This window comes from Lepidochelys olivacea (assembly GCF_965140295.1).
Source record: "Lepidochelys olivacea isolate rLepOli2 genome assembly, chromosome: 3".
Lineage (NCBI taxonomy): Eukaryota > Metazoa > Chordata > Testudines > Cheloniidae > Lepidochelys > Lepidochelys olivacea.
Genome location: NC_140413.1, coordinates 104,903,774 through 104,929,276, shown reverse-complemented (window position 1 = coordinate 104,929,276; position 25,503 = coordinate 104,903,774). Strand labels below are relative to the sequence as shown.

At 39.9% G+C, this 25,503-nt stretch overlaps 2 protein-coding genes across 4 annotated transcripts in view; one reads left to right on the top strand and one right to left on the bottom strand.

The window, feature by feature from the left end:
• MAP7 (microtubule associated protein 7) overlaps window positions 1–10,495 on the top strand; it is a 200,056-nt gene extending 189,561 nt beyond the window's left edge. For 2 of the 3 annotated variants that reach the window (XM_084623486.1, XM_084623485.1), the window contains exons 16-18: window positions 656–791; window positions 7,558–7,790; window positions 9,747–10,493. In XM_084623486.1, coding sequence (XP_084479612.1) covers window positions 656–791; window positions 7,558–7,790; window positions 9,747–9,757 — 380 coding nt within the window. In that variant the 3' untranslated portion in view covers window positions 9,758–10,493. Of the gene's footprint in view, window positions 1–655; window positions 792–7,557; window positions 7,791–9,746 lie in introns of all 3 variants that reach the window. The other variant, XM_084623487.1, reaches the window with a different exon arrangement.
• Window positions 10,496–14,717: 4,222 nt separating this feature from the next.
• LOC311517816 (uncharacterized protein) overlaps window positions 14,718–25,503 on the bottom strand; it is a 47,895-nt gene continuing 37,109 nt past the window's right edge. Inside the window, exons 11-14 of the mRNA XM_084622987.1 lie at window positions 21,271–21,385; window positions 20,041–20,175; window positions 18,409–18,534; window positions 14,718–16,784 (exon numbers count right to left, since the gene is read on the bottom strand). Coding sequence (XP_084479113.1) covers window positions 16,663–16,784; window positions 18,409–18,534; window positions 20,041–20,175; window positions 21,271–21,385 — 498 coding nt within the window. The 3' untranslated portion in view covers window positions 14,718–16,662. The remainder of the gene's footprint in view (window positions 16,785–18,408; window positions 18,535–20,040; window positions 20,176–21,270; window positions 21,386–25,503) is intronic.

Here is a 25,503-nt window from a genome sequence, read left to right as displayed (position 1 = left end):
TTTACTAAGCAAAATGAAAATCACATATATTTATACAATATTACATCTTAAGTCAACGGAAGCCAGAGTTAAGACTGAAAGTTTATCCTTAACTCTCAAAAACTTGCTCTTGGGTTTTACAATCCTTGGTAAGATTATGCGCAGCTGCAGGATCATGGCAGTACCTAGAAGACATGAACTATGTCCCTAATTGCCCCACCACCTAAATATAAACCAAAAGTTGTAGTTTCTGCTTTTGTAGATTGCAGGCGGGGTAATTACATATGTCATCCTGTTCGTGTGTGTCTGTGGAGTGAAGAATGAAAACGTCACTCTCTCTACATGGAAATAAGTTTATGTACAGCATTTACATAGATTCCAAGACTAGGAGGGACCATTGTGATCATCTAGTCTGACCTCCTGCATAACACAGGCCAAAAGTTGAAATTTACTGCTGTTCAAAAGAAATACATTTCACATTGGAATTTTGTTTATTCATTTGTGACTGAGTTATAGTAAATTGTTAAGGTGGAACCCAAACTTGATATATGTATTATTACTGATCGAAGTGTTCTTGACTGTACAGGATTTAGGGGTTATTTATCCTATTCTCTGGGCAGACTGTCTTTCTTTAAATTTTTGTGGACTTTTTTTTTTATTTTCTCCTTTCTTCTAGCAACCAGTCCCACATCTCCCTTAGAATCTGTTATGGCATCTCAGCTTCAACGTGTGACAGAATCGCCACACAATGGGGAATCGGTAACGCACTCTCAGATAATCATTTCACATCAACCTACAGTAAATATGGACAGGTGAGAATAGTCACAAGGATTATAAAAATTTTAGAGGATGAGGGATGTTAAAATAACAGTTCATTTATTCCATTTATTTAATGAAGTAAATTAAAGCTAAACATTGTTCTTTTCTCCACTGTTTTTTGTTTTTTCTCGCCAATGCTCTGAAAAGGAAGTTTGAATATATTTCACTTAGAAGTGACCTATTTTTATCTGGTTGTAGTGATGAAATTTGTAAAACCATAGCACTCTTACTCTTCACATAATTATTTGAAAATAAATTTGCTGTTTGCCAGCAAATACTGTAGATGTTAACTCTCAAGGGGGAAGGACAATTTTTCTTTGTTCTTGTCCAAGAATTGAAATATTATTGGCTATGCACACCTGTTACACCAGCATTAGTTTTCCTGCATGCAGTATGGGGTGCTTTGCCGCTTTGCTTTTAGGTTAGTGAGGTTGTCTTTGTACTCTTCAGAGTGTAAACAAATATTGATCACTTGACAAGTTACTTGATACAAGTTAGAGAATTATCCTGTGTTGATTAAAAGCATCCATTCCCTGTAAAGGTAGTTTTGGAAGCCAGGCATTTGACTTCGCAGGTCCCTGTAGCCATGGGGCAAGTTGTGCACATTTTGAAAAATTCTGCTGAAATGCTTGAAAACATTTGTATTTAGTCAAGTAAAGGCTGGTGTCCTATGGGGTTGAGCTGTCAGTTTTTTTCAGTTTCAGTATTTGCTTCTCTCACATTGCATTGCAGAAAACCCAATTTCCACATTGTGAGTTCATGTTTTATGCAGCTAGAGCCAAAATATGAATGAAAAATCTGGCAAGCAGACTTTAATGGGCAGTATGCTCTGCGGTAAGATTGGCCCTAATTAAAGGAGGAAATCTCAATATCGCTACATGCCTGAGGGATTCTTCACCTCCTGTCGTACTGACAAGGATGCCCCTCCTGAGAGAAGCTCTTTTAGTGACACTGAACGTTGAACTGTGTTAGATGAACTGCATAAAGCCGTTTCATAATTGTGTAAGGCAGCTATTAAATTCTAATTATTTCTCGATCTTAAATGCACCTTGATGTTTGCAATATAATATGTGCCTCTCTAATCATTGCTGTCATGTAGCATCATATTTAGAGTAGAAAGAACCTCTGAGCAGCCGAGGTAAGGAATGAATAAACATCACGCAGCTGCGACAACAAAACCAGAAAGAATATATTACTCTGTATAGAGAAAGATAGCAGCTTGGGCTGAGTGACTCTGGACATTTACTAAATGTCTGCACTGCACAAGCAAGATTTGGTGTTTGCCGAAATGGTCTTGCACTTGGTTTGAAGGGGGTTGATATGATGGCCCAAATTCTCTTCTCTTGGCAAAACCTGAGCAAGTGGCTTTGCACTGGGGAGTTTCCTGAAGGGTTCCTAGGGGATGGAATCATTCTCTCGGCCCATGGAGCAACAATGAGGATGCTTCTCAGCTGCTAATATAGCTCTTGGCCTCCCCGGCTGCCTCCCCTTCCCAGCAAGAGGTTCAGAGTTTAACTGGTGGCTCATCTGCACAGTTGTGCATCCACTGACCACAACTCCCCTGGTTCATTCCCAATATACCCTTTCATGCTCTGCTTAGTGGTGCTTAAACCTCAAGTTCAGCACATCCTGTCTCTCCCCATTCAGTGCCTCCTGTATTAATTGTTCTGCCTTTTGGGTCAGTGCCCCAAGGAGGGACTCGGGAATGGGATTTGGCCTTTATAAATGGAATGGTTTTAAATATTAGTAGAGGTTTGGGTTCCTGGGTACTGAGCTGTGGAAGTTTTACAGTTTGCCATTAGAGCCCAGGTCAAGAATCATGGAGCATTTGTGGGGCAGAGTAGGTAGGAGGGATAAGTTGGTTGATCTTCCCTTCTGATCTGTGCCCTTCTCCACCCACTTGCAGGAGCACCCAACTTACTCAGGCTCTGTGCTGGGACCAAGACGCCAGTGAAATCCCTGCTTCCATGTTAATAGATACAAACTAATAGCAAATTAAAGGAATACTAGCAGAGGAATTCAGTTGACTTCAATACTTTTTTTTTTTTTTTGGTCTCTTTTAATTAACTGCTGATCTTGTTATCCTGCTAGGACTTCATTATCTCTGGAAGATCGATAGTCTTTATAAGCCCTAAGAAAACTCTAAGGTGTGATGTGGCTTGATTATACTGTGTATTAATTAGTCAGTCAGTAATTATTACTTCCTAATAGATAATAGCTCTAATTTATACATTAATAAACACTGTAATAGTTTTGTTTTTTGGAAGGAGAGAGATAGTGGGACTCATGTAATCACATTTAGGGTCCAGCTTTTGAAAGTGGACTCAAGCTGATCTCTCCAATCACATCTAATAACTGCTACCTAGATATCTACACGCCCAAATGCTGCCTATGGACATTAAACTGAGTTCTGTTGCATCCAGCTTTTGAAAGCACTTTTAAGGGCCTGATTATGCCACCCTTACTCAGGTTGACTATCCCGTTAGGGCTTCACTGAGTAATAAGGTGATATTCAGCATAAAGGAACCTGGCCTCATATTTGACTTATCATTTGTATTGTTTGAGTAAAGAGCTGCATAGTTACAAATCATTCACTCAAATAAATATAATTTTACTCTTTCTCATCTAGAAATGGTATGCTGGGCAGACTGCAGATTTTAAAATGGCATATGCAAGTGGAAATCTTCCACTTATGTCAGAAAGCATCCCAGAATTAAGAAGAAAAACTGTAGTTCATGCAGATGTTGAAGCACCATTAATGGCAGGTTAATTAAATCTTTAATCAGGGGTTTTTATCTACCTTTGATTCATTTTTTTTAAATGAATCAGACTGCGTATTGTTGAACTGGGAAGATAGATTTAAAACTGTGGTTTGAAATATAATAGAAGGCAAAAAAAAAGTTTCAGACTCCTCATCAAAATGCAAGAAGGTTCCAAAATATATTCCCCGCCCCCAGGGTTTCCAAATTTGTGGCACCAAAACTTGCTGCTTTTTCCCCTTAATTCACTGAACTGTATCCATAAACGATATCATAACATCACAGAAATTGAACATATATAACTCCTGTGTGGTTACCTATTCCATCTCCCTGCCAGGGAAAGATGGTTGCCTACAATACATTTTCTAGTTCTTTACCCAAATTATGTCCTATCTGCCCCTTACTTTGGGAGAATATTTTACTGCCTGATGAATTATGCTGTTCAGCCGTTTCTTTTTTTTTAACTATCATATCAGTACTCCTGCTTCCACCGTCGTGTACCACCCTCGCAGGTCATTGCACTGGGCCAGTGCTTTGTTCTCACCATGTTAAGTCCAAGACAATCTCAAAAAAGGCACTACTAGGGACCAGTGACAGTAGGAAAGTCTTGTGAACCGCCTGAGCTGAAAAAGAATGCCGCTGGGTTTCCAGAACTTATACAGTATTCATTTCTCAGTCTGGCATGCTGTGGTATATCACCCTTTAAAACCCCTTAACTCTGATGACTGTCTTGCCTTCCCCACATCTCCACCTCTTCATTACTGACCTGGTATGAGAGCCTGCTATCTCAGGAAATGGTAGAGCTAGAGCTAATGCTTTATCCAAAAACCTGGAGTCCGGCATCCAAGAAAGCATTAATCTCTATTTCTGATGGCGCTGCAGAAATAATGTTAATAAATCAAGCTACAGTCATTATTTAAGGTCTAGTATCTCCTAAGATCCAAGTGCAGCCAGGTGTAGAAATATTTGGACAGATCACTACAAATGCTTTAAGGACCAGTAAACTTCTTGAGGCACTGATCCTAGATGAGTGATGATGATTAAATCCTAAGTAATTCCACTTCATTCACGTTTACTTCTTTCATTAACTTTAAAATATCTATCAAGTCCAACCATAAGACCTTAATTATCACTTAGCCAAGCAATATATATTTTATAGTAGCTCTTTTAATCTATCCTAAGTCAGACCTTCCATCACCCAATCAGCATTGTTGCTCTTCTCTGAACTTCCTCCAGTTTGTCTCTCTGGTACTGAAGTGTCCAGATCTAATGCAGTTTTGCTTTCTGAAGTGCTCCATCCATAATTGTGCCACTACGAATTTTTTTGCTTTTCACTTAAAATAATTGTGAAGAATTAAATACCTCCTGAGAGATTTAGTAAAGTAAAGGCCTAATGTAGATTTCCAGAGGCAGGGTGTTATTTTGCAGTGACACTATCAGTGTCACTGCAGTTTTTATCGGTTTGCTTTGCGTTCCTATCAATTTCTCTGTGCATATTTACAACAACAAAAAGAATGAGTTTTTTCAAGTGCTCTCCATGTTATCCTAACTCTGCTCCCATTCAAGTCATTCACAGTTAATGGGAGAAGAGTTAAGACCACAATTAAGCACAATACCTAACTCTTTTATAGTACTTTACAAATGAGGTCAGTATCATTATCCTGATTTTCCAGATGGGGAAACTGAGGCATGGCGAAAGAAAGTGACTTCCCCAAGGTCTTCCAGCCAGCCATCGGCAAAACCAGGAATAGAACCCAGGTTTGCTGTCCAGTGTTCTATCCAATAGGCTACACTCCATCTCATTTAAAAATCCCACCTACCATGCCAACAAAGTGAGGAATGGGGTGGTCTACTCAGAGGATGGCTGGTTTGTGGCTGCGGCACTGGCCTGGCTCTCAAGACATCTGGGCTCAAATCCCTGATGTCCAGACTTCCTGTGTAATCCTAGTTAAATCACATAATCTCTCTGCCTCAGTTCCTCATGTATAGGATGGCGATGATGAGGATACTTCACTTTTTTATGGGGATGCTGTGATAAATTCATTGATGTTTGGGAGGTGCTGAACACCACAGAAAAACCAATAAATAAAAAATGAACCATGTGCCAAGTGGAAGTTCATAAAAAGACTCTCAAACCTATAATCAACAGAAAACTTGGGCTGTAGTACTGAACCAACTGCTCAGACATGGCCTGAGACAATTGATAAGCCCTGTTAGACCTGGATGGAGTAAAAGAAATTCCAGAGATGTCTGACCGTGACATACAAATCTGGGCACTCTCAGCTGAGGTATTCCCGCTGATCTCAACAGCTGTGGTATGGTCCAAATAGAGAGGAGGTGCCTTAGGATGCCAGGACCTAAATTATTAAGGGTTTTATTATTAAGCTATACATCACTGTAAGTTTACATGATGTTTTATGGATAAATAAAGATTAATGCCTGTGCCCCAAGGAGCTTAAAATTTAAGCCCCAGTGCTGCCATTTGCCCAGTGAATAACATCATAATCCTCCTACATGGAGTGAGGGACCACTCAGTGCAAATGAGGGCGGCAGACTCAGATGTTAAAACAAAACATAATGCAGGATGGTGACAGACACTGGGGTGTGTTAAGCAGGAGAGAAGTTACAGAAACAAGATAACATGGAGGCTTAGGGGAATGATTCATCATGGTTCATCAGGGATTTTTGTTATTTTTAATACATTTACTTAGAGGGCAATATTAGGGTTGATTAGCCTCATAGAAGAGGCATATTTTACAGGGGGACTTGGAGAAGGAGAGGGCAGACACAGTCAAGAAGGGGGTTCCAGACATATGGGGAAGCAAGAAAGAAGGCCCAGATCTGAGTGAAAGACACTGAGGATGTTGGTATTGGCTTGGGCAGAGTGAATGGGGAGAAGGGCAGAGGGGCTGGATGGGGCAAAGATAGGCAGGGCCTGGAAGGTAAGGAGTAGGAGCTTGAAGATGATGATGAATCTGAAGGAGGACTGGATGGTCAAAGCAGCAGACACAATAAATGAGAGTCACATCTGGATGAACTGGGAGCAGATGTCGGGTAGATCAGAAAGAGAAGATTGCAGTAGGACAAGAGCAAAGCCTGCAAAATTAGGGAATGACAACACATACTCAGATTCTGCAGATCTTGCAAAGGAAAGTACTTGACATTATGAAGAGGGAAGGCTCTTGCAGTCTTAGAGAATGCCAGTCTCAAGATATTTGAGAAGTAAAGAGCAGAGAAAGGTAACAGATAAATACCTTAGAAGTACTAAAAGTTGGTAAATAAATAGGGTTGTACTACCATTTTTTCTCTTCAGTTTCTTTTTTGTGTGGGTCACTTGCTGTAGCCATGATATGTCCATTGATACTATGATGCAGCAGATTATGGCATACTTATGAGTAATACAAGGGTATAACATCACCGAGCTTAATGGGTACGAGGCCTATTCTGAAATAGGACACTTACTGAACAAAATTAGAATGCAGATTATCACTAGATATGGTTTATGCAACCTGATGTCTAGCTCTGCAATTAATGTTTAGTATAGTATACAATAAATCACTGTAGATGAATGCAGACTTCTCTTTTACTTATAATGTTGCTTTTACTTAATGCATTTCTTTCCAAGTGATTATTTTGGTTCCGACAGATCAACAGGAACATGTACACGTAAGTGTCATCCATCTTCAAGTGGTGGGTATGGCAGACAGTGGAGAGTCATTTTCTAAATTTGGATCTGGCCCTAAGACTTTTCCTAAACAAAATTCTTAGTTCTTAGGGAGAAAAGAAATGTGGATTTCTAATAAGGGTGAAGGCAAATGCTGAGCTCACTTGTTCACTGCTACCCCAAATACTGTACACACTGAATAATACCACAGTCTATGAAAACAAACTGTCATTAATATGTCTGGATTGCTTAGTTTCAGCTCTTGACCAGCTGTGTCCCGGTACGCTGATAACGTACATTATTTGTAAGATATTTACTGATATTTTTTGCTTCCAGTAATCTCAACCCTGGAAGGGAACCCAATGAAAATGGAGTGTCTATGCAGAATGACAACTTTGAAGAGCTCATACACTTACCCATTGGATCTAAACCATCCACACTGGATGCCTTGAACAATGATGGAAGCAATAGCCCTGAAATTCCTTTGAATCCAATTTTAGCCTTTGAAGATAAGGGGACTCTGGGGCCATTGCCTCAGGTAGATAGTGTTCAAACGCATCAAACAGCAGGTAGGTTTGCTTTGGACCATTAGAATCTGGAACATTTTGTAAACGAGAGAGACCATAGAGTCCCTAATTGATGTACATAACCAGATGGTTAATTTAAGCAGTTTAGATTGTAAGATATTTGGGGCAGAGAGCATGTCTTACTATGTGTTTGCAAAGCCATGTATACTTGCATAGTGCTATGTTGAACCATTATTCTTAACCTAACATCAGGGGAAATAAGGGGTTCCTAGTAAATCTTTGCTTCGTCCGTATAGGGGTGTGAATAACAGATATTTTGGTTCACTGGCAATTCTGGAAAAAAAAATGGTTTCAAGTTGTCATGGATCCACAGGTCCATTGCTCTTGAATAGCTCTGGAACTGTCCCTGGGAGGACCCTTCATTGTGTCAGCCCCCTTAGGGTCTCACACTCACTAGGGTAAGCCACTTGCGTTCACTGCCTCCTGGGACCGAGCCTCGGTGCTTTCCGCACCCCTGCTTCACACTGTAAGCTCCCTCCAGTGAGTCCACCTGAGTTGGACACCTGAGAGAGAAACTTGTACACCCAAAGGGAGCAATGCACCCCCAACTCCCTTAAATGGGAGTGACTCTTTAGTCAGCACTGTAAAAGCAGAAGGGTTTATTAGAGCTCTGGAACACCAAGTAGGAAGTCTTTAGTTAACATAGAGAACAGAAAGTTACAGCCTGGTCCATCTGGGACAGTCCGGAGCCTTCTGACCCCTTCTTTGTCCCAGTCCAGAAGCTTCTCCTGTTTTCAGCAGCACACACTTAACAACCCCACCTGGCCCCTCGTCACTTCTTTGTCCTTGTTCCTGGGCAAATATTGTCACCTTGCCCCCCTTCTTAGCCCTTTGTTCTCCAGCTGGTCACACCCAGCTGGCTTCCTGCAGAGGGTGGGCCATCCATGGTTGTTAGTTGCTAGGTGCCAAACGTCTGGGTAATTGGAGTGGCTGTTGTCTTCTCAGACTGTCCGTGGGCATGAGGGCCCAGATCCCAGGCAGCCAGGTCAGTCACACCTGGATCTCTGCAAAGAGTAAACAACCTTTCCCCACCCCCTCACCTAGTTAAACATGCACCACACAAGGGAAACTGAGGCACACACCATATTCATACAAAATATGATATATTCTCATTCCGTCACACAGGTTCAACAAAATGTTTTGTTTTAACAAAATTGAAATGTTTTGTTCCAACAAATCAAAATGTTACATTTTGATATTGACCATTTTAAAATGGTTTGGATTATATTTTAATAAAAGTAAAGGAAATTTAGAAACAAAAAGTTGTTTTGACCAAAACAAATCAAAACATTTCAATTTGTTCAGATTTTTGCTCTTTTTAACTGAAACAATTCAGCGTAACACACAAATTCACAAAAATATTTGTGTTGCCGAAGGCTAAAATCTGCATGTTTTTGCCGTGAAACGTTTCAAATGAAAAATTTCACCCAGTTCCGCTCATGAGGATGTTTTATAAATGTTTGCACAATGCGCTTCGGAACCGGAGAGCCTTGCTGTGCCATAATTAGTTGCCACTGTCTTAGCAGCTTCTGAACCAGCAATATGTTCCAGCTATCCAAATGGAAAGTTGTACCCCTCTTGAGGGGTTCTCTCTGTGGCATGGGGAAATGGTTACTGCCTTACATATGAGAGTACTGAATACCGTTCCCTAATAGAGCCTCCTGGTCATCGCGTTAGCTCTGACGTTGATACTGAAGGCTTGGCTGCAGCAGCTGTCGCTGTAGATCTCTGTACAGAAGCAGACTAGAATTTTGTATATGTTGGGTATGAACTGAATAATCATCACAAGCTAAATCAGCTGCCTGCATTATTTCCTCCTTCCATGTATAGAAAATTTGAGCAGAAGGATCAGCCAATGAAAGTGCTATTTAAATCCGCTTTTTAGACAAAAATTATTTCCATCTGCTAATCTGTCCTTTTTACTGCCTTTCATTATAGAAGTTATCTGACCGTCTCTTCTGAAGAGCCAAAGATGAAGTAAGCATCTCCGCTGCCTATGGAGTTCCTTCCATACTATGAAGGAGTGTTTTATTTTCTCTCTCCAGTTTTCTACAAAATTTGTGGGTATCTTTTTTGAAAAGACCTTAGTAAAACCAGCAGAAGAAGTGATGGAGAATAGACATGGATTATCTTTCTAATAGTTTTCACCACTAGAAAATCATGCTTCATGTGCATTAGTTAAAATCGCTTTTTTCTGACAAGCTCCTTTTCGCAAATCAATATTTTCTGCATTCTTCAAGGCAAAAGGCACTGGACTCCTACAGTAATGAGCTGATTGGGGTAAAGGGCCTCACTTTTTTTTTGAAGATGGGTGGTTGCTTTTAAAATTGGCGACTAATCTTCTACGTTTTATGGATCTAATACTTGAAAAATAAACATCTCCTTGCTCTACAAGTAGGGCTAATGGGAGGTTTCATTTAAACCTGTTGGTTTAAATATTATTGCAGAGAACTCTAATTATGGGGGCAAAATATAGGCTTCTGTATCAGGTTCTTGTAAATGTAACTTCTACATGGACATTCTGTAAATTCAAATGTCACTACGATCTTCTTGCATTTTCTTTAAAAACACAAAGCGGAACAGGGTTTAAAATGTGAAAATTTGAAAGCGCTATTTTTTCATGGACAAGACAAAAACCTGTTGTTCTCCTAGATAATGTATTTATGAATTTTGTTCAGTACAAAAATAAATCATTTAATGGAATAAATTAGAAAAATGTGGTAAAACAATATTGCAAACTTGATTTTGTTCGTTGAATTCATGTCCATGGTAGGATAAAAGGTACACATGTAGACGCACAGAAAAATCCCCCCCCCCCTTTTTTTTTTTTTTTTAGTCCTGTAAATTGCTGCTGTTCCCAGTAATGGAGGGATCTTTCTTTGTCTTATCAGATTGTGACACTCTGTGAACTTAAATATTGATTTGGGGGTAAGAAAGGGAGGGGTGTTTTGGGGGGCTCATTTCAGAACAAATGGAAAATGATGCATGTTTGTACTTTTTATTTGTTTAATGTTCATTTTTTAAAATGCAGTACACTTTATTACCAGATAATGACTTGAATGTTATTCCTCTTTAGTCCACTGACATCTATTTTTCACTTTCAGCATTCCACACTTGTCACTTTTTTGCTGCTACCAAGCTTGACTGAAAAATTTTGTACTTTTTGCTTTTATAAACAGTGCTCTTAATGACAGAAATTACTACTTAAGTGCTGTGCGTGAGAGATGTTACCGGGGCACTGATTGAAATCAATGGGACAGATCTTCCCATTGGGCAAATTGAGGTCCAGGGAGCTATAACATTTTACACCTGCTGGAGATCTGCCCCAATGAGGTTCCTTTGATTAACTCCTTTGGGCACTGCATCAGGCCCATAATGAGCAACACTGCAGCAAGTTTGTTATCAAAGGGAAGCTCAGTTTAAGGTAAGACCTGAAAGAATTCTATGAAGAGTGTTTTGAAGCGTTGACTTTCCACAGCTACAGGGTGCGTGTCTTCTCAAAAAGGAGATTGGATAAATCTACTGGTAATTCATAAGATGATACTTCATCTCTCCGATTATATGGGCGGGAAAGCCATTCAGTCAGAATGTTTTAGAAATAGTTCGTGATTTAGTGAAATGAACTGGGTTCGTTTTCAGCTTTCTTTACAGTTCTCCATGTACATAACCATTATATTTTAAAATATGTCCAAAATATGTAGGTGTTATTTCTTTTAATCTATATAGTATCTAAGACCAAATAAAATTTGTTTGGAATATTTGTACTTTTATATTTTGGTTATCTTGTTACATTAGTTTTATCTAGGGAGCAGTTTACGCTTGAAAATTGTTCTAGTTACTCTTCACTTATTTGTGACTGTTTGGTTTTCTCTCATCTGTTTATTAGGCAAGTAGCACAGGATCATTTATAAGTAGGGATGGACCAAGGAGTTGCTATTTGGATCTAGATTCAAATTATGTTTAAAACAGGGATTGGATTAGGATTCAAGTTTGATGGCCTTGAGATCACATGAATAGTACTCACGAGATTTCAGACCAAAAACTCTGATATAGCATTGAAATCAATAAGATTTAAGAACATGCTTAAAGTTAAGCCGTTCTTAAGTACTTTGCCAAACTGGAACTATAATGAAAAGAGTTCTCACGAAATGTATTCAATGTCTAAACCAGAACTAGAAAAAAAGCCCCTTTTTGCTGTAGGGTCTGACCTGGAACCAAAACTATAAGGGTAGATTCAGATCTGGGCATTTGGATCAGAATAACTGACAAAAAAAATTCATCGGGTTTGAGATTTGAAGTCCTGGTTTTGACCCACCTTCATCTGAAGACAGAAGATTTTAAATGGAGGAAAAAATCAGTCTTCTTTAAAATATTGTTTTTTGTTACTAGACCATAGTATCAAATGTAGGTGGGCATGGGGTATAATGGTGTCAGCTTTGTAGACCGTTACTGTAACATTTTTAACCATCTGCACAGTCGGGGCTGTTTGACTATTCCAGGATGGTAGAATTAGGAGTTGTAAAAGTCTTACTTACATTAAAATAATAACAAGCATTATGAAGTGGAGAGTCATAAATTTTCATATTGTTGGGAACTGAAAATATTCACCTCATCGCCTCAGTCAGTAGTTCATAGTGCCACAATCAAGTGCTCTGTAGCAAATTTGTCCATGACATTAAGCACTGCATCACAAATACAGATTTAGTCATTAAGTTTCAGTTTCTTACATTCTTTTCTCTTCACTTTTTTATCTCATTCCTAACAGGAAATGCCCTATTTTACTTCTTGCCAAAGTCTTAAACATTGTTTCCAGTTTGGTAAAATTCCCAATAAAATAGAAAAATACTGGTTTAGGCTTCCAAGTAAGGCTGTGGAATCTCTCATCAGAGGGTTTTTAAGAACAGGTTAGACAAACATCTGTCAGGGATGGTCTTGATATACTTGGTCCTGCCTCAGCATGGGAGACTGGACTAGATGCCCTCTCGAGGTTGCTTCCAGCCCTACATTTCTGTGATTTTATGAAAAACAGATTCTAATTTTATCACAAGTTTGCAAAGTGAACTGTATTTAGGCTTGGAAGGATTAGATTTTTATTGGTAATTGTTAGTAAATGTCGATTTCACCGTATGCAGTGTTGTTGTAGTTGTGTTGCTCCCGGGATATTCGAAAGACAAGGTTGGGGAAGGAATATCTTTTATTGGACCAGCTTCTGCTGGTGAGAGAGACCAACTTTCCAGCTTACACAGAGCTCTTCTTCAGGTCTGGGAAATGTACTTAGAGTGTCACAGCTAAATACAGGGTGGAACAAATTTTTTAGCATAAATAGTTAACATACATTTCAAGGAACCATTCAAGGTGAAATGGCCCATTAACACTCCTCTAGTAATAGGGAGGAAAGGAAGGGGAGGGCTGTTAGTGAGTTATAGATTGGATTTATGGCTTATTACAACAGTGTCTCTATTCAGTCCATGATTTTTAGTATCTAGCAAAGTTATGAATTTAAGCTCCCAGGCTGGTCTTTTGAAAAAGTGTTGTGCAGTTTTCCTTTGAGGAGGAGGAGGACTGATTGGTCAGATATCGAGGGATTGCTTTGTGGAGAAAATGTTGCCGCACAGGAGGTAGGGTGTTTTTGTCTTTTATCATTTTCCTGCGTGAGTTCATTCGAGAGCATCGTGATTGTCTGGTTTCACCCACATAGTTGTTGTTGTTGGAGCGTTTAATGCACTGCATGAGGTACACCACGTGTTGTGATAGGCATGTCTTTGGACCCATGGATCTTGAAAGGTGTGTTGCGGGGAATGTTAATCATTGTGGCAGTGGAGATACGTCTGCAGGTTTTGCATTTGTTGTTCTGGCTGGGTCTGGTGCTGCGTTGAGTTGGTGTGTCTTGGTCTGTGGGGAGTTTGCTTCTGATGATGTGTTTGGAGAGGTTGGGGATTGTATGAAGGCCAGAAGATGGAGTTTGAAGATACCCTCTATGGATTCCTGTGTGCTAAGCAACAACTAGGGGTGTGCTGTCAGAGGAGGGTTTATTTCTGTATTGAAGTAGGTTCTCTTGGTGTATTGGGGTGGCCCATTCCATGATGCGATCTACTTCTCTGGTGGAGTGTTCCTGTTTGGTGAAGGAGGTGTTAAGGTGTATATCCCGGACTTTCTCCTCAGAGCACATTCTGTGATATCTGAGTGCCTGGCTGTAGAAAACAGATTTTTTGGTATTTTTGGGGTGGTTACTGGATCTGTGAGGGCAGATATAGTGATGCATGGGTTTCTTGTATACAGCTGTATGGAGGGTTTCATCGTTGAAGCTGATTGTGGTGTCCAAGAAGTTGATGCTAGTGTAGGAGCGTTCCAGAGAGAGTTTAATGGACGGGTGGTGGTGGTTGAAGGTGTGGTGAGGAGTGGAGTTTGGAATACTAAAGTTGTAGTAATAGTCACAGGGAAGAAGTCATATGATGGGTGGGGCAACTCATCCCAGTATTGGTGCTAGGGTCATCAGAGAGACTGAAGGGAGGTAGCTTGTACTTCCCCTACTTAGGGGGGCTTCTGGATCTGCTTCAGCTCCTGGTACAAGTTTGGCCAGCACTCTGAGGTGCTTTAAGCCATACCTCCACTGCCATATACTCCGTGAGCTGTGTGGCAGTGGAGAATCGCTAGGGAACAGGGACTGCACCAGGCACACCTACTCCCACCCCAGGTCCCTGCAGAACACCCCCAAAGCATATAGTGATAGGCACACCCAAGCATCCCGCTGGAGTATCCCACCCCTTTTCCACTGGACACTCACAGAATTCACAGATCCACTGTTCCCAAAGGATAGTACACCCCAGCATACCAGTTTTGTCTTTGGATCACCGTTCTCCTTAAAACATAGCACTTAGATATGTTTATAATGAAAACAAGTGTATTTATTTAACAAAGCATAGAGATTCTTTACAAGATTGCACTTGTACGTACACACACACACACACACAGATAGATAAATATAAAAAGTGTGTGTGTGTGTATACATATATAAAAATCCCAAATGAAGGAGAAACTTTCCAGCGTTCATGGTAAGAAACTTTGCTGAACACATGTGGGAGCAGATGCTCAGCAGAACAGTGGCACAGAACTCTTACATCACTCCATCCAGTATAGTTATTCCCACATCTTAAACAGTTAAAAAGCTCTGGTACCATTTAGGCTTTTTTAAATCTCTGGGTATGCATACCTGCTGAGAGGTGGTCCAAACAGGTGCTGGGATATACTACAGTCCTTGTAAAGATTGCATCTGATGACATTTGTTGTGAAATTTATAATTGCAGCCTCAAAGCCTAGAGGAAGAGGGTGTTTTCTCCAAAATTCTACTTCAACTAAGAACGTTCAAAATGTTGGAGTGACAATTTTGGAATTGTGGTTTTGTTACCCAAAGCATGCCATGGAAAATTGACTTGTGCATGTTCTCTGATTGTAAAATGAAAGTTGCATAATCCAACTGAACCATCCTTAACAAAATAGCATGAAGCCTGGCCATTCTATTGTACTAATTCTCCAATATAATGCCATAAAAATTAGCAGTGATTCAGTTGAACACTCACCACTAAATGTAACATTGATTATAAACCTGATACCAACTCTCTGTATATTTCAGTTTGTCTAGTAAATGCTCAGCTGATTTACAGTCACTAATTTTATGACATGCTTAAGCATGGACATATTTGTAAAACTCCAGACTTTACTTAACCACTCAGGTACAAATTCTGCCTTCAGGTAATCAAATGCAACCCACAAAGACTTATGTGGGATTTATATACAGTTACATGAAGGCAAAATTTAGCCTTAAATCATAGCAGTTAACTAACACAATACAACTTGAATTCTGTCATCAATCTCCAATGGTTTTTTATAAGCACTCCATGCCCCATTCTTAAAAAAAATTAACAACACTCACACACAAATACAGCAATGCTTTTGGTGCCTTAAATAGACTAGCTTGTGCATGTTACATTTTCCTAAAAAAGCACTATTTAGACATGCTACAAGGTGGGGGTTTTGTTTATTTGTTTTGGGGGGTTTTTTAGGAAGGGGAGACAATATGTCCATGTTAACTGTTATATTTCAAACACAATTTATACAATGGGCATGATTGTTATTTACCCTATGGCCCCTTACCCTGACATTGTAGTATGAAAGTGTGGTAGTTTGGATGACACCCAACCCCAGTGAGTTCATTACTCTATTTATTACTAATTACTATAATTTTCTTCCTCGGAGTTCACTGTTCTTCACTAGTGAACATGTTGCCCTTTACATCTTTCATATTCTAATTCCAGTGCTCTTTCTCTTTAGTTAGGTAGCTCCAGGCACTTTAGTGATATGGGTACTATGAAATAATGAATACAGACACTGAATAGTAATAGAATATTGTTAATATCAAAGAGCATAGCATAGTTTGCATATAAAATATGTGTTTGGAGGAATGTGTGTTTAATAAAACCTGGTTTTTACATAAATAAAATCTCTCACACACAGTGCTTACTGTGTGTTCAAAAAGATACATGCAAAGTTTAGCTAGTATTGGGTATTTTATCAGCCATGTACATGGTAGGAATGTAGGTGTAGCCATTAAACATTTTGATAGAGTAAGTTGACATGTTTTTTTCAAACCTTTTTCTAGACCGTACTGATTTCCATTATCAAAACATTAAGGCCGTATAAAGTACATGATTCCACCGGGTCATTATGTGTTAGGTGGAACTGCAAGTGGTAGAAAATATTGGCTATGAGAAGTAATAACAAAAAAAAAAAGGTTACCCTTTCTGAGGGATGAGGCTGCAGGCTAGGATAGCATTTCATGAGGTGAGTAAATAAAATGTTAACTGCCTTTGCGGCTGATAACCATCTTAAGGAGCTCCTGAGTTTCTTCTGTCTGTTGACGGATTTGCTCAAGATGCTCTATCAATTGACTCTGGCTGAATGCAGATGAAAATTCTGGATCTGAGAACAGAGGAAAACCAGGGTATGATTGTGCAGCCCACATAACTGAAGTGGTCTATCCACACACACACTCTTCCCTTAAAATTTCTTTAGAAATTAATTTTTTTTTTGTTTGCACACTGGATAGAAAGGTACGCAGTTGAGTTATTATTCATGATACAAATGCACTATAGTTTCCCTTAAAATCCATCCTATGTAAACAATATCTCCTTACCACACAAGGGAGAATGATGACTCTATCTTTAGCCATCTGAGCACTGGGCCTTCTGCATCAGTGGAAAGTAGCACACAAACCTTCCCACAAAGGTGAGGAGCTGAGTCCAGTGTTGAATACAGCCTCCCACATAACAGCAAAGAAGGAAACAACTAGGCTGCTGAACTGGCTGACAGTTCCTATTGTTTTGTTTTTTACTATTTTGGAAGCAATTCTTTCAACTTCTTTCTACTTCCCCATCCCCCCAAAATACTATAAAAATGTTAAGGGGCTCAGTCAAAACTAGTAGCCCTAATTTATGAGATCTACTAGTTTTAGTCTGGTTTGGTAGGCATTCCTGATCAGACATTTGAGAACAGAACAGTGGTACCTTTCAGCAGTCTACATGCCAAGTATTTTAGGCCCATCCGCCTGGAAAAATGTCCATAAATAAAAAAGCAAAATGGTGGTAAAGACCATTATTCATTCTCTCAGCTCTTGTGCTAAGGCTAATAATTTACTGCGAATGAGTGAAAATGTAATGAACAAGCACTAACCAGGAGGTTATTGGGTGTGTTCTTTGTCCATTTTGACATTTTTCTAAGACAAAGAGCAAGTCCTGTTCCATCTGGGCAAATATCCATACACAGAGTTTCTATTTCCCATTGACTGGCTATACTGTCCCAATAAAGCCTATTCCATTTTCAAAAAGTAAAATGGCACCAGTTTGCCTTTATTTTAGAAAAATCATTTTGGTAAGTGTGTCTTAAAAGAGCCAAGGTAATTGCTACCCATGAGGCTACTCTCTCTCTCTCTGATTCAGTGAATAGAGCTAATCCCCAGTAGGCAGTAGCACTGTCAGTTACACTTACTGTAAGCAATGCTTTTTTACCAGGCAGTGACTGTATTACTTTGATATGAGTGGACTGGGCAGAATTCAATTTTTATTTCTTGGTTATTTTGACAGGTAATATCAATTTTTTTAAATGATTGATTTATAGTTTGTTGTGCAAAATTCTGGGGTTTAGACATTTTATTTTTATTGATTTCAATGTTTACGGTTGCAGGAAATGATGGAGGAGGGTCAGATAGTTATTATTTAATGACCGTCACTGTTGAGATTCAAAACGTTAAAACTTTATAATAGTTAAAACACAAATTGTCAATATCACATGTCAAAATATACAAAGTAAATTTCCTTAAATCAAACTCCAATAATTTCTCAAACAGCATTTATCTTTCTTTGCTTATCTGTAAATTATGATTATTATCTCTGCTAATAATTTTTTCATTGGTTTGTGTGTGCACAGCAAAATCAACATTTACTGATAAAAATCTAATCCTTCCAAGCCTGGATATGAGCAGTTAGGATTGAGCTGTGCCTTGCAGTCTAGGTACTGGTAGTGAGCACTGTTGAATCAAGGGACATACCTTCTAGTAGTTTGCCCAGTGTAGAAATTCCCAGCTGCTGAAAGCGAATCTCTTGGTGGTTGAGAAAATTCATGAGGTAGCGTTGGACTTCCTCCATGTGGCATTTCAGCAGAGACCTCACTTTATCTACATCAATGGGGATAGGGTGAGAGAGGCAGAAACAACTTAAAGTGAACACTTATTTGTTATGGGTTTCATAAGGCAACATTTTTAATCAAATGAGGAATTTGATACTATTTCAAAATGTGTGTTGACTCAGCTATTTCCTCTCCCCTTCCCAACTACACATTGTGTTCCAATTTTAATGGATAATAAAATAACTGTTATAAACCCATTAGTGTCAATAATGTAGTTAAAATTGTATGCAAGGTTTCAACTGACCCAGCTGCTGCCCTAGGAGCCTGATATACGGTACTTGTAGAGTGTACTTCTCAAACTATTGATCAGCCTTTCACACTCTCACCTAGTCTGTAAATATTTCAAAAGCTCCGTGCATGGTTAGTGCTTGCAGACAGCATTTGTTTCTCTGGATAAGATTCTTCTTTAGTGTAAGATGTTTGATGTGGGGATTGAGGTAGGTTTGAATTTTTTCCCTTGCTAGAAACTTTCATTCCAGACTCTAATATCTGTCAGGTCAGAGTGGGAGAGAATTTGGAATTTAACTACCCCTTTCATTGGAGAGAGGTGTCGAATAAGATTGAATATTTTTGCTCCATTTCTGTTGTTTATATAATATATATAAATCCTATTTTGGAAGTTGAAAAGATCTAAATTTTATGGAGCAAGTACATTGGACACACAGGTATCTATTCTCTGCAGATAATGCAATGCTCTTTTCATTATCCGTCACTGTAATTCAGAGATCACTGGCTAAATTCTCAGAGGTCTGCTTTCTTGAGTGTTCCAGTTAAGTTTTATTCCAGAACTAAGGTAATTTTGTTGGCTCAAGAAGGCTCTGTTGGTCAGTGGATGGAGTTAAGTTAAACTTCTTGAGCCAAATCCTTTCTGACGCAACTACTTTGTAATAAAGTATTCAGTCTCTGCTACCTATTCTCAGCCATATTATATGGACTAAAGTACTTGGTAGGTGGGCAGGGAGAAAGAAGACTGCTGATATTTCCTGTCTGGAATATGTTCAAAATTATTTCCTTCCCCCCCCCCCAAAGTGAGAAATGCCATACACCATCCCATCCTCTTGCCCATCTTGCTTCAGAATAATCACTGCAGAATGTGCAAGACCAACTAGCAGCTGGTTGTAGTGGTTAGAGCAGGAGACTAAGCACCAGAGCCTCTGCTAGTGTAAATTGGTCTGGTTCCATGGAATCAGTACCTGGAGTTCTATTACTGCCTCTGCCATGAATTTACTATTTGACCACAGCTAAATCAATCTCTCAGAGCCCAAGTTTCTCCTTCTATAAAATGGGGGCAGTAATGCTTACCTAGCTCACCAAGGTATTTTGAGGCTCAACAGTATTTGTGAAGCGTTTTGACATCAAATGAAGTGTGCTATGAAAATGTTAATGATTATTTAGTGACTGAAGGCCAAACCCTTTTTGAAAAGACAGTCGACATTTCACTTTACACAATATAAATGTGTCAGAAATGTAATTAAACTCTATGCATAACATTTACCGTGACATATCATGTGTCGGACAACGGAGGCAGCTTGAAATGATGGCTCTGTATGTTCCCGTTGCCCAGCCAGTCTCACTAGGCGCTTTATCAGGGGTCCATTCATCCATTCTAGCAAGTGTAATGTGGCACCTTCTGGGAGACAGGAAGCAACAAAAAGGCTACATAAAGACATGCAAGTAAGCTGTAAAAAAAAAACAACAACAAAAAAAATAAAACCCAGGGCTTTAGAAATGCATCATCCAGAAGGCCAAAAGCCAGACTGTCTGTCTAAACAGGACAGCCCAACGCCCTTTGCACAGCTGGAGGACCAGAATGAATGCATGCAGTACTTTTGAAAAGCATCTTCTGGGACCTAGTACCCACATCCTCAGGCTGTGAATTCAGTGAAAATTTGGCCTATAGAAAGGCTGATAATTTTCATAATGTGATTAGTCTGTTCAGCACACATACTATTTTATGTGAAACAAAGCCATTTGGCATGGTTGTCTCAACCTGCCCAGTCAACACTGGATAAGTGTCCACCTCACAAAACTAACCGCCACCAATCACCAGCCTTGCTGGTAGTCACAGCTGGGAGGCAAAAACACTGAATGGTCATGAGACTGAAATACCCTCCCAACCCAAAGGTGCTCATTCCGGGTCATGGTTGTGGCCTTTTGAGGGCAGTGTGGGAAAGCATGTACTGCTCCTCTCGCACCCACCGCTGCCCTCCTGAGGGTAAAGGGAGGGTTTTCATCTCCAGGACAGTCCGTCTGGAACCTCTAACCAATACAAAAGCCACATGCAAAAATTAAAAAAACAAAAGCAAAGTCGCTTTGCTTTTTAGCTGTTTCTGCTTTCTAAATTGGTCTTTGGTGCTATAAAATTAATTATCTGAAATAAATGGAAATATACGTCAGGGTCACAACCAGTGGAATCAGTGTCATTACAATTAAACAGATAAGCCAGCTACACGAGCAATATTAGACAAAGTGAATTTTGAACAGAGCAGTTTTTAAAAGCTGAAACAGTTCAAAAGACAAGAATTCAAACAGTAGGGCCTATTTCTCCCACAAGTGGGATCAGTATACACTCACTGAAGTTAATAGCAAAACTATCCCATTGACTTTATTGGGAGCAAAAATGGCTCCCTCTGTGTGTGTGCACTCGCACATCTCTGTTTAGCAACAATGAGAGATGTGTGCACCCTGTGAGATCATGCTGCTTGCTATGGGATTGCTCCCTTACCATGCTTTGCCAGCTCAGCAAGAGAACATGTCACGTAATTAAGAGATTCTTCTTGAATTTCGGTAGACAGGATAGCCTGGAGGAGTCCTTCCACACATGGACTTTCAATGATTCTCTATGAGGAGAAAGAGATGATATTTAGCTCTTTTATAGTGCTTTGTAACTTCCAAGGACTTCACAAACATGAACTAATTCACAGAATGCTGAGGACAAAATGGGTCAATACTAACCATTGCTACCTGCTTACCCATAATAGACAAGATGCATTGTGCTGGTGGGAGAGAGGTCAAGCTTGACGCTCATCTTGGATTTTCTGGGACCATGCTGATTTCAACAGAGCTGTCACACAAGCTCTGTCTATGGGATGGTCACAGGACCTCAGATCACTTATAAAGCCAAAAAAACTTCATGTTGTGAGTCATTGTGTCAGGATGTGTTTTATTGCAAGGTCATTGTGTGCTGATGTTTTGATGTGGACCAAAAAGTCACCACTGGATAAGTGTCCACCTCAATTCAATATATTGAATCACCATATGTCATGCAACACAGAAGCTTATTATTTTTCTTGTAATTACCTCCACATTTTTGACAACTTTCTGGCATTCAAATACTCAGATCTATACAAGATATTTTAGGTGTGGTCTTACCAGAGCCAAACAGCAAGGGAATGTTACTTCTCTGGAGTGTGACATGATGGTTCTCCATATGCAGCCAAACCTTGCAATGTCATATCGCATTGTGAATTGCTTAAACATATTTTTATGCATCTATTTCCTTTAAGGTGCAGTGTGGGAAAAATAGCTTTTAAAAAAATTAACACATTTATCCAGCGAGCCATAACTACCTCCAGGGTGTCAGCCATAACTACCTCCAGGGTGTCATGGCCCTTGGGGCTTAGGAGGATTTAGGACACCCTGTTGCAGAGAACTGTGTGTATCCAAGGGAAAACAATTAGTAAATGTGCCACAGGATGCTAATGCTATTGTGATGTTTTAGGCCATTAGGACTAGACTTCAGTGCATACACAGTAACACTAGCATCCTATGAAACTTTTTAAGTTCTTCCTTGGATACAAGTTCTTCTAAACCCAAGAACCATGAAACCCACTCTCTGCCATAATTTTCTCACTGGAAGAAAAACCCATTGGCATGGCTAGGCCACAAGGACAGGTTCAGACCTCTGGAAGAGGTTTGAGGAACCATCATTCCAACCTTCAGATCCTGGTCAGATCTGGTGGATCCTACAGGGTGGAGCTCCTGATGTGCAAATGGGCAGGAGTTCCTTCTTTCAGCAGTGTGAAGGTAACAAGAGAATAGTTGGATTCCTCGCTTTACCTAAAACAATGATAGCGGGGAGAGTTGTGATGGCTTGGTATCTGTCTGTAATAACGTGTGACCTCCAATTGACAGCATAACCATCGTGAAATATGTGACCTACATTTTGAGCATGTCAGTGTAGTTTTCCCAGTTTGGACTTTGGTAAGTGCCTAACTGGAGCTTTACAGCATATGAATTAGTCACACAATAGAGAACACAGAAATCTTAACTAAGGGCAGGATCTGCTTCAGCTTCCCTCTCTCCCATCATGGACCACTGCCAGACAACAGAAGGACTGCAGGAGAGGCCTACCCAGCTGACACACTGGCTGGCCTAGGACTCACAAATAGCTGCGAGCACAGACTCAGGGGAGAGCAGGTATGGGCTTTTTGTTATTTTTCAGTAAGATCTGTAACTCCTGTGTGCTTCAAGGATAAAAAGTAACTGTGATTTTAGGAACTCCCCTGCAAAGCCTGTGTTCCTTACTCTGCCCTGTAGTTCCTGGGAAGTTAAACTATAAACTGTGGTGCACTTGGCAAGGTAGAACTATAGGGGACATGAGTAAGTGACTGGGGAAGTCTCACCACTGGTTTCAGCACCTAGAGCGGTTGGACTGTGCAGTCCCACCTCCCAAGGAAAGGTGACAGCGAGTCTACGTTGTGGAGTGTACCTTAGCAACCTAGACCTAGCAACAGTGTCTGGACTGTGCCCAAACCCTGCTGGCTTGGTAGCTGATGGGATCCAAAGGTTGGTTCCATTCCAGACTGGTGACCATGCACTAAAAAGGGATTCAGCCAGGTCTGTAACAAGAGTTATCACCTAATCAGGAACTCATAAAAAGGGCAGGCACCCTTTCAGGCAGAAGGACAACTCTTCTGCAGAGTGCAGGAAAAGGCTTTCCAGGGGGAGCTTTCTACAGCTCAGTCAGGAAAAAGGGTTATTCCTAGGCAAAGCAAATGTATATTTAGTCTTTGAACATAAGTTTTTGTATAAATTGTTTCCTGGTTGCCCATAGGGTGAGGGGGACCAGGTTAATCAAAACTGCTGCTTTTCAAGTTCAGCCATAATACATAAAGGGGGCTTTTTTTTGTTTGTTTTTGTGACAAAGACCTTTAACTGGTTTGGGGGCAATTCCTCGGGGTGGACAATGGGGCCTTGACACACTACTGTTAAGGTCAATGGGGTTACACGTGCATTGGGGCAGAAGACTAACACTTCAGTCTACATGGCAGACATTTGTTTAAGGTGAACTGCAAAGCTTTTATAAAATTAAATGTGCCCTCTATTCATCAGATAACAAATGCTTTGACTCAAAATTATATAAACACATCTCTTTCTAATGTGCAACCTTTGAAAATGAGGATCTTCCTTTACTCTTCCTCCAGGGCTTCAGTTCAGGGGCATATATTTGTCTTATATATTTGGCATATATGGGTGATAGCACAACTACCAAGAACAGCTGTGGTTTTGATGATTTGTAACTTCAGTGCTTGTTGCACACACTATGATCTACTAGACTCTAGTCTGGCAGAGTTCATCATACGGAAACTGATTTTCATAATGTGCGGTTGGGGGAAATTCCCTTTTCGGCCCTAACTTGTGATCAGTTTTCTGCCTTGAACCATGAGGCTTGTGAAACCTTATAATTTTTGCCAGATACTGTATCTGAAGAGGCTGTTATTAGACATTCAGATTTCTAATCTGTTTTAATCTTGCTAAGATATTTGTCCCAATGTTCAGCAACAGTGAGTTCCATAGGTTTGTATCAAAGTCTTTCTTTCACATGTATCTTCCAATTTAAAAGAGTGCTCTCTCATGATATGGAAGACAGGAAAGAGGAATGCAAGACTAGTTTTCTCTATGTATAATAAAATACATTTTTATTTTATTTTATATTGCAGAGTTTGTCTCATAAGATGTATCCCATGCTCTACTCTATAAAGTTAAATGAAGAATGAAAGCAGCGGAAAGGAGAAGTTAAGATGAAGGAAAGGAAGGTTTCCAGGTTTGAAGTGAGATGAGGCAGTGAGGCAGGAAAATGTGCCCAAAGTTGAGAGCTGCAGAGAAGAAGGCTCTTGCACCAGAACTGATCAGATTATGTGCACAGACAGAAAGAAAGCTAGTGCAGCACAACTGGAGGAAGGAGGACGGGCAGAAAGAGTAAAGCAGGGACAGAGAGCTCTTTCAAAAATGAGAAAAAAATTGAACTGGATCAAATGCGAAGCCAGTGGAGTTGTTTGAGGATGTGTCCAATGTGATTGTATTTCCTTGTAAAAGTAGGAAGGTGGCCAGAGAGAACTGAGTCTCAATAGTAAAGGGGTGAGAAAATGAATGCATGGATGAGGATTTCATCAGAGCTGGAGATGCATCAGCCAGTGCAGATGGTTATAGGCAACTTGGCAGTTATAAGTAACACATTACTTTATATACCTCTTCTTTTCATTTGAATAGTCAGTGCTAGTCTCTTTTTAATCTCAGGCTTTTAAATCTCTCCTCAGATGGATGCCAACACCCCAAACCTGTGCTTCTAATCTTCAGTGGCTCGTCTCTTTAGCTATCAAGAAACAGCCTGGCTTACGAGTATGAAGCCGTGGAATTTGAAGGGGCATGTGGGATTTGCTATATGTTAATTTATACGGCGTAATTAGAAGACTGATTGGAATGTGGTGCTATAGGCTCTTCCAATCAGAAGAGTACAAATTACACTTACCTACTTGAAAGTAATAGATACAGAGTAACTCCAAAATTATATGTATTGAAGCATCCTTCATCTCATGGGAAGGGATGAGTGGTGTTAGAAGAGTGGTGCAAAAGCTTTGCAAAGCACTGAAGCTCCCAGGAAGAGAGCATGACATCCTGTGCTAGCTTTGTTTCTGAATTTCCTCAATCATTGGCCTAGGAGAACTACAAAGTCTGG